Source organism: Chrysochloris asiatica, unplaced genomic scaffold (genome assembly GCF_000296735.1).
Source record: "Chrysochloris asiatica unplaced genomic scaffold, ChrAsi1.0 scaffold00213, whole genome shotgun sequence".
Taxonomy (NCBI): domain Eukaryota; kingdom Metazoa; phylum Chordata; class Mammalia; order Afrosoricida; family Chrysochloridae; genus Chrysochloris; species Chrysochloris asiatica.
This window is the reverse complement of record NW_006408731.1, coordinates 4,327,233-4,336,683: the sequence shown is the minus strand read 5'-3', so window position 1 is coordinate 4,336,683 and position 9,451 is coordinate 4,327,233. Positions and strand designations below refer to the sequence as shown.

General features: G+C 40.4%; 1 protein-coding gene across 1 annotated transcript in view; it reads left to right on the top strand.

Annotated features, from left to right (window-relative positions):
• LRRC16A (leucine rich repeat containing 16A) overlaps nt 1-9,451 on the top strand; it is a 441,803-nt gene that overhangs the window by 280,199 nt on the left and 152,153 nt on the right. The window contains exon 11 of the mRNA XM_006872823.1: nt 781-867. Within this exon, the coding sequence (XP_006872885.1) occupies nt 781-867 (87 nt within the window). The remainder of the gene's footprint in view (nt 1-780; nt 868-9,451) is intronic.

The window sequence follows — 9,451 nt, the reverse complement described above, 5'->3', positions numbered from 1 at the left end:
AAAGTGGTGGTGGTGGTGATGTTCCGTGGAGTCGGTTCCGACTCATAGTGATCCTGTACAGCCTTTCCGAGGTTATAAATCTTTACAGGAGCAGAAAACCTCATCTTTCTCCCACGGAACTGCTGGTAGTTTCAAACTGCTGACCATGAGGTTAGCAGCCCGACTCGTAACCACTAAGCTACCAGAGCCCCTTACATTTGAAAAATAACTAATCTTAACTACTGTAAATTCCTGGTGAATTATTCCAAGGTGTAAAACCAATCTCTGAGAAGTTAAAATATACTGACAAATAGCTGAGGTTGTTAGCCATAAACCAATTAAGTGTTGGAAACCATCTGCTAAAATTGAAGCTGTTAATCAAAATAGTTAATACTACGGCCTTTTTCTTGGCAATGACTAAATAGCATGCATCTGCTCATCCAGAAGAGTGATCAACACTGAAGACAGAGGTTAAAAGGAAAGGGGGATGGGAGCAATCAGTTCACCCTGCCCAAGAGAATTTTCATTTGAAACAGGGCCACAAGGAGAGCGTATTACTTGGCCCCAAAACATCTCTAATGGGAAGTTTTCCGATGACTGTTACACTTAATGAAGCAATCTCCCAGCTTCTCCTACCGTTATAGGGGGGACAGAAAGGAAAGCATACATGATGGCAGATGATTAGAAACTAAAGACTGACATTAGAAAGAAAAATATCAAAATTGAAAGCAAGTTTATATAAAACACAATTCATGAGAATTTCAAGATTTCATTAATCTGTTTCTTTTTTCTCTTTCTTAGGTGTGTCCTGTTTGAGTGTTCAGTTTGCCAAACTCCCCAAGGGACTCAAGCATTTAAATTTATCTAAAACCTCATTATCACCTAAAGGTACAGTATTACTTGTTTAACATTGTATCTGTCATATTTCTGTTGAACCATCACCCTACTGTAGATGAGTTAGAATTACTGTTATAAGTGTACAAGGGGGCTTCAAACAGTTCATGGTAAACTTCCTGTATCTTTTCATTCCATTTTTCCATCAACTCTTTAAATCTCCCTCGTTTTATAGCACTCTGGCAGTTTTAAGATAAAGGAATTGTGTGGTTTGAATTCTGAATGCCTATAGTTAAGTGCTTTCAGAGTAGAGGATACTTTTGGTTACACTTGCAATCTGTAACTTTTTGAACTTTGAGTCAGGTGTAATGCTCACCTGACTGACTCCCAACTCCATGCTTCACATTCCCAGAGGCAGCTGGTTGTGTTTTCAATTGTCAGGCATAGACTGCTTGAAAGAAAACTTTGATCCTAACAGTTGGATTGAACTCTGTGTTTTCCATACCTGGAAGTTGCCGTTCTGTCCTCAGGTCCGTTCCTAATTCCACTCATTCCTTCATCCCACATAGCCAGTTTCTCACCAAATCCTGTTATTCTGTTAAAAATATCTTGCCACCACAAACCTATTGCTGCTGAGTCCAACTGTAACTCGTAACAACCCAATAGGACAGAGTAGAACTGCCCCCATAGGATTTTATAGGGTGTAAATCTTCATGGAAGTAGATTACTTCATCTTCCTCTCACGGAGAGGATGACAGGTTCAAACCACTGACCTCTCAGTTAGCAGCTGAACACTTTAACCTCTGTGTTACCGGCGTTCCTTTTTTCCACCCTTGCTCCCTCGTAAGTTACCCTACTGTATGCATTGTGCCTTCGTCCATCCTTCTAGTCTGTTCTGCATGCCTGAAATGTTTTTGGACATTTCATCGCCAAATCTTTTTGGACAACTTATTGTATGAAAGCTTCATCCTTAATCACATCTTCTGAAGCATTCTCCCTATTTCTGATCTCACAGAAGAATCAGTTACCTGTCCTTTGGATTGCTTCTGGATCACATGTAGAGCATTCTTTTATAACGATCATGTTATCCTTACTAGAATAATGCTTTCCTTGCAACCTGTGCTGTTCTCAGCTCGGTGTCTCCACTGCCTGGCATGGAGCCTGAACCATTGTAGATGTTCAGTGGAGTTTGTTAAGTGGAACAAGTTGCCATTTCTTAAAAAGATTGCTATCTTCTGGAGGCAATAAATGTAGTGTAGTTAAGAGTGTAAAGTCTCAAGCTAGATTTCCTGGGGTTGAATCCTGGCTTTTTTGAATATTCACTGTGCATATCATTATGTTTGTATCATCTCTTTGTTCCTCACTTGCCTCATTTGCAAGATGGATACAGGGCAATTATCTCGTTATATGGAGTAAGTCGGCTAATATATGCACAGTGTAGTTTTGGACAGAATGGGATCAGTACTTATTAGCTGTCTGCATGACCACCACTGTAATCGTCATCATGGCCACATGTTTTTATATGCTTTTATTTTGTTTGTGTCCCCACCCAAAACCTGGGTAAATTCCTGCTCACTGTTCATCCTGCAAGATCTACTCTTAGCTCACTTTATTATTTTTATTTTTTGAAACTTTTGCTTACTTTGTTTTATTAAGCCTCAGAAAATAGTCCCCCACCCTCTTGCAGACTTGTTGTTGTTAAGTGCTTTCAAGTCAGTTCCAACTCATAGCGATCCTGATAGTTTCCAAGAAGTTGCTTGTGAGTTTGAACCGCCAACCTTGTGGTTCAAACAACCTTATGGTCAAGTGCTTATCCTAGTCTGTGTTCCATAGTGCTTTGCAGATTCCTCACAGTGAGCACTTTTCCCCATTGCACTATGATTGTGGCCTGGCCTGGAAGCTTCTGAACCATGAGAGTTTGACTCATTCATTTCTGTGTCCCCAACTTTGGTACATAACAGGTTCTTATTGAATGTGCCTTGGGTGAGTAAGAAATAGTGGTCCCTAGACAGTTTTATATCTATATCTATTCACACATTAATCTTAACATACATTTACCCTAAGAATGAATTGAAATTAAAATTAGCCTAATAAGTCACTTGAATAATGTCACAACGTTTACACACACATGTTTAAGATTAAGCATGCAAGGAGATTACCAAAGGGAAAGATTTCCCCTGGAATCAGTGTTTTTTGACTAGTACCCAAAGCCATCTACATACTTTTTTTTTTTTTTTTTTTAAGCTTTCTATTGCATGAAGGTTTACAGAGAAGAGCATCGGTTTTACACTGAGCAAATCATATACTTCATTTTATTTGAATGTTCGCTGTCTCCTCAGTTTAGTACCAGTTACCATGCCTCCTCTTTCTGGTTCTTGTTTCCATTCCATGTTCTTTTCCAGTCCTTCTGAATTTTGTCATTAGGTAAATGTTACCTATTTGATCTTGAAGGGTTGACCATTACATGATACACATATATCGCTAGTGTTGCTGCCCCCCTTCTTTATTACTTGGCTGAAAATTGAGTCATGAGGGTGAGTTCAGTTCCAGACCTGAAGGGTGACCAAGAGCTATAGTTTTGGGTTCCTCTAGTCTCTTTCTGAGACTGTTTTTGTAAAATAATTTTGAGTCCACATTATCCAGGACCTGTGTTCGCTTTCAGAATCGTTGGTAGTGATAGCTGGGCACCATCTAGTTCTTCTGGTCTCAGAGTCATGGAGACTGATGTTCACATGTTCCGTTAGTACATTGGACAAATTGATACCAAGCCTCTTCAGTTCTTTCACTCTTCTTTCCTCTGCACATGGAGAGACCAGTAGTTGCACCTTAGATGGACATTCATGAGTTTTTAAGATCCCAGTTGATACTCACCAAAGTTGGATGTGTAGAGCATTGTGTTTATAGAATGTTATGCCAGTTAACTATGGTGTCCCCTGAATGTCCCCTGAAAGTATGGTCCTGAGCCCACAAGCCCAGCAACTCATTCCCTTAAGGTGTTTGGGAATGTCTAAGAAGCTGTCATAATTTTGACTCCTGTAAAATTGGTTTGAACCACAGGGTTGGTGGTTCAAGCTTATGAGCTGCTCCTCAGAAACTCTATATAGGATTCCTATGAGTTGGAACTGACTCGATGGCACTTAACAACATTCATGAATGTTTTTGCAGCAAAGGTACCCATGTACTAACATCCTCTGTCAAACCTTGATTTGTGTGTATTCTCTCCCCCATACCTGTTCAGCCTGGGTAGCAATGTATAATATACCCGTCAATCGTTGTTATTGTAGAATTGAGTATATAACAGAACGTATAATCTTTATTCCTTTTCATCTACAGATCTTAATGATAATTTTAGCCCTTTTACATGTTAGCAAATCATTGGTTATAAAGCCTTTCCTCGGTGTATTACATATCATAATCGTATAAGTATTTGGTTATCAGTGGTCACATGCTTATGGTAAAGATTAGAAAGAAACAGAAAAGTGTACATAAGCAAAAACTACTAGTAATGTCAACCCCAACCCAAGACAAGACTATCACTGTTGACAATTTGATGAACATTCTTCAACACTTTGTGTTGTTTTTGTCTGTCCTAGTGTTCATATACATACAAACACAGACACAATCATACTATGTTCACTGTTTCATAAACTTTTCCCCCATAAAGTATATTGTGATTGTTTATGTCAGTAAATACATAATCACCATGGATTTCATCACTTTTAATGGCGACATAATATTACAGGGTGGAATGTTGGAGAATTTTAAAAGCAATCAATTATTGTATATTTGGGTGGTTTCAAGTTTTCCATAATGCAATACAAACAACTCTGACATGTATTCTTTAGATAAATATTGGTCATTTCTTACCCTTATTCTTTAGGATAAATTTGTTAGAAGAATTATTAGATCAAAGAGGGTGCATTTTTAAAAACATGTTTGATATGTATTGCCAAGTTGTTCTCCGAGTATTTTGTTCACATTTATATCACTAGACATTGTTCTCCTTTTTCATTGTTTCATTTCAGTCAAAGAAACAAAGTGTTCTTACATTTTAATTTTGTTTTCTTTAGATATTGCTGGAGACATTTGTTTCCCATTAGTAATTTTTGGTGGGCAGTGCTCGTTCACATGGTACAAGTTCTCCTTCTCTGAAGGAGATGGAGATTCACTTCCCAATTAGTGTTGTTGTTGTTAGGTGCCATCGAGTCGGTACTGACCCATAGCGACCTTATGCACAGCAGAACGAAACACTGCCAGATCCTGGGCCAGCCTCCCCACTGTTGCCACGCTTGAGCCCATTGATGTTGCCACTACAGGTTAATTGCGCCAAACTGCAAAGCTGTTTGAACTTCAAGGTCGGCAGATCAAGCTCACCAGCTGCTCCTTGGAAAATCTATACAGGGTCGCTGTGGGTCAGGACAGACTCGATGGCACTTGACAACAACAACAGGTCAGCTGCCACCCATCTGTCATTGGAGGCTTATGTTTTGCTATGATGCTCCCTCCACAGGCTTCAGGAGAGCTTGCAGACTAAGACAGACTAGGAAGAAAGGCCTGGTTATGTACAACGAAAGAAAACCGTCAATCACAGTGGCCTGGCCTGCAAAAGGGATCATGGGGAAGGTGCAGCTCAGGACTGGTCAGCAATTCATTCCATTCTGTTTGTTCTGCTGTGCATGAACTTCCCATAAGTCTGGGATTGACTTAATGGCAGCTGACAAAACAACTGTTGTTGTTGTAAGTGCCGTCCAGTCAGTTTCAATTCATAGCAACCCTGTAAATGGTTTCCGAGGCCAGCTGGTGAGCTCGAACCACCACCCTTGTGGTTCAGTGCATTATCCTGCAGCTCCACACACACCAGGACTCCAACAAAACAACTATAGTTATTTATATTTGTTTTAGGAGAGCTGATAGTTCACATCCTATGTCTCTTCTTTATTGGCAGTGTTCAACTTTATTCTTATACAAATTCTCTGTAATTTAAAAGTATGAATCATTTATTACATGCTCTAAAGGTATATTTTTTTTATGGAGCCCTGCCGTGGTGCTGTGGGCTAATGCACTGGACTGCAAGGTCTGTTTGAACTGCAAGGTTAGCAGTTCAAGCTCATCAGCCAGTCCTCAAAAACCCTATACAGGGTTGCTATGAGACGGAACCAACTGGACAGTACAGAACAACAAATTGAGGCTCCAGGGTCTTTCAGTGCCACCTCTCATTGATGTCCCTCTCCCTTCTAGTGTGGTGACAATTGGGGGATGGTTCCTAGCTTCCTTGTGAATGGGGCCCGCTCCATTCCACATTCCTGTTCTACTCACATCTGCAACACATTTATCTTTTTTCTGCCATAAAACATGTATGTTAAAAGACAAAATATGGTTTAGGAATTAGTGTTTTCTAACATACGACCAAAAGAACCATGTTACCTTTCCTAAGATATGTATCTTGAAATATACTTTAAAAATTTTAATTTAAAAATTGACTTCTTGAAGATTTTCATTACTCTTGCAGACTTAATTAGAATGTGAAAAGTTGTCAAATTGAGATTCGCTCAGATTAGAGTTTTCAGTTTTTCTGCTGAGTACGACTAACATTTCAGTTCTATGAAAATGTTTATAGTCACAGCTCATGAGTCAGTTTTGATTTTTTTTCCATCTCCTCGTGACATCCTTACTATCTCCAAAATACCCTTTCTCTTCCTCAGATGTCTACTAAATGATAATTTTCTGGATTTCTAACAAATGTCCTGCTGTTTGTGCAGATTATGTCACGGCAGGGCCATCTGGTACCACCTTTTTCCAGCTGTAAACACTCCAATCATAAATATGGAGACTGGTCAGAATTGTTAGACCATCAGAATGGAAAATGGCATGTAAATCTTTGCTTTATTGGGGTTGTAAGAACCCTGATTTTCCCATCCTATACGTTTGTAGTTTTCTGCTATTAGCGATCTTATGAACAGAGGCCTCACGTGAGCGTGGGTTAAGAAGGCGGGGGAGGAAACCCTACATTTCCCTTCAAGAGCGTGAAACTGAGCTGATAACAGGATTCTCTCCCGATTCCCTTTAGATGCTGGCCAACTGCCAAGCGCCTGCACTTGTCAGGGAGCATTTTGCTGTCAAGACTAATTCGGTCTTCTAATTTGGAATTGATTTACCGGGTTTTGTTATACCTCACTACGGAAATGATTTTACACATGATTTTCCTGGTGAGAGCCTGGTCTTCTCAATTTGTTTCCGACTGGATTATTGCATGCAAAAACCACATTCGTAGTATTAATAACATGATCAATTGAAGGAAACTGGCCCTCTGAAGAGTCATAGAAGATACTAAAAGAAATGAACCTTTTCCATTTACAGTGTCTCTTATCTAATACAATCTGTCACAATGAAGCCAATCACACCTCACTGGCAGGTTCTTCTATCTTACCTCTGGGCAGTATTGACTTGACTGGATTGGGTTTATTTTGACTGTCCATGTCTCCCACTGGGTTGAGTTTTAAGAGGTTAAAATAATGTCTTAATTCTTTGACTGCCATCATAAAAATACTGTAAGTAATACGGATAAGTCTCTTGTGATACAATAGTGACTAATTGTTATCAGGATTGCTCGTGAGGGTTGGAAATGTAAAGGTAGACGTTTTGTAGCAAGGAGGGGAGTGATTGACTTTGCAGTCTAGGGGCGGAGGTCCCTGGGACCATCAAGGGAGAAGAGTGGAAAGTGGGACCCTACCCAGAGACGGAGTGACACACCAGAGACGGAGGCTGAGGCAATGACATGGAAAGATGGAGCATCTGGGGACTCTTGACCCAGAGAGGCAGAGGGGCTGTGTGCTGACGACTGGGGGGCAGGCTTGTAGTGTATACCCTTTAGTTGGTTGATGATGCATGGAGGGGATTGTAACCATGGCAATGAAATAATATAGGACAGGGTGAATGTAAAACTAATGTTCTCCCATGTAAACGATCACATAATTCACAATAAAACATTAAAAAAAAAAAAAAAAATTAGCAATTGAAACCTACCACTCCTCCAAGGGCGGGGAGAGCAAGCGTTTCTTCTCCTGTGAAGATTTGGCCTTGGAAACCTATGTAAAGTTGCTATCACTCAGAATAGCCTCGGTGACAGTGGGTTTGATTAACTAGACTGAAACAGGTCTATTGCTGAGAGAACCGGTCTGCAGCTATCCACCGACAGCAGGCACATGTTTAAACATAATTTGTTTGGAATGAACTCATGCATGTAGAAACTGGAAAAAAACATACAAGTATTTAAAGAACAGTTATTTTTTCACAGTTCCTGGGGGTTCATTGCCTGTTTTTCCCTGTGTGTGTGTGTGTGTGTGTCCCTCTCTCCTCTTTTCAAATAACTCAGAAGTGATTATGGCTAAAATTCAACCTATTTGCTGTAGTGAAGTGCCCTCGAGTCAGTCCCAACACATAGCGACCCTGTTATAGGGTTTCCAAGGAACAGCTGGTGAGCTTGAACTGCCAGCCTTGCAGTTCAAAGGGCTTTGCAGTCTGATGCATTAACCCACAGCACCACACCAGGACTCCATTAACATAAAAGAAAAGGCACCTGGTCGAAACTGGAGCAGAATGGTTACTTATAATTTAGTGGAAGTTCTTGATTAGGGTGGGGGTGGAGTAGGGTTTATATGTAACACTCAGTTCTGTTCTTTAAAAAGAAGCAATACCCCAAAACAGCAAATCCATATTGTTCCTATAGGACAGGAATGGTTCCATAGAGCTTCTGAGGCTGTAAGTCTTGATGGAAGCAGACTGCCACATATTTCTTCAGCTGAGCTGCTGCTGGGTTTGAACTGTCAACCTAATGCTTAACTCACTGTGCCACCAGGACTCCTAGCCTCTTTCCTTTGAGTGGCCTCATTAACCTTGCTATGACTTCTAGACCTGCTTTCTCTAGCAGGCCCAGCCTCTGGTTCCTTGCTCCTAGGAATGCTCTCTCCAAGAGTGGTGTGGATAAAGACACCCTTTCCCATTTTCACCTTAGTGTCGTAAGATAGGCTGAGAATTTCAATTTATTTATTTTTTTAGCTAAAAATCAAGATATAATGCAAGTAAGTTTTTTTTAATGTATTCAATTCAATTTTTTAAAAATGTATTCAAGAAATCACTAGAGTCCCAGAATATTTGATTTGGAGCCCTGTAGTTTTGGTAGAAACATAGCGTAGTGGTTACGAGTCGGGCTGCCAACCGCAAAGTCAGCAGTTCAAAACTACCAGCGGTTCTGTGGGAGAAAGATGAGGTGTTCTGCTCCCGTAAAGATTTACGGCCTCGGAGGGTCCCTATGAGTCGGAACTGACTCCACGGTACTTAACAACAACATACCGTATATATGATCTCTTAAGGATAATTATCAGTGACATTCAGAGTGTATTGGCCCTTCTGAACCCCCGTGAGTGACCAGACTCTTCTGGGTCTCCATTTTATATTGGCATATAGAAAAACAAAGCATAAAAAAAGCAGCTGCTGTCAAAGTAGATTCTGTCATGGTGGCTTCCTTCTGTATCAGAGTACAAGCATGGTCCACAAGGTTTTCAGTGGCTGATTTTTCAGATGTAGATTGCCAGACCTTTCTTCCTACTCTTTCTCAGTCTGAACGCTCTGCTGAAACCTG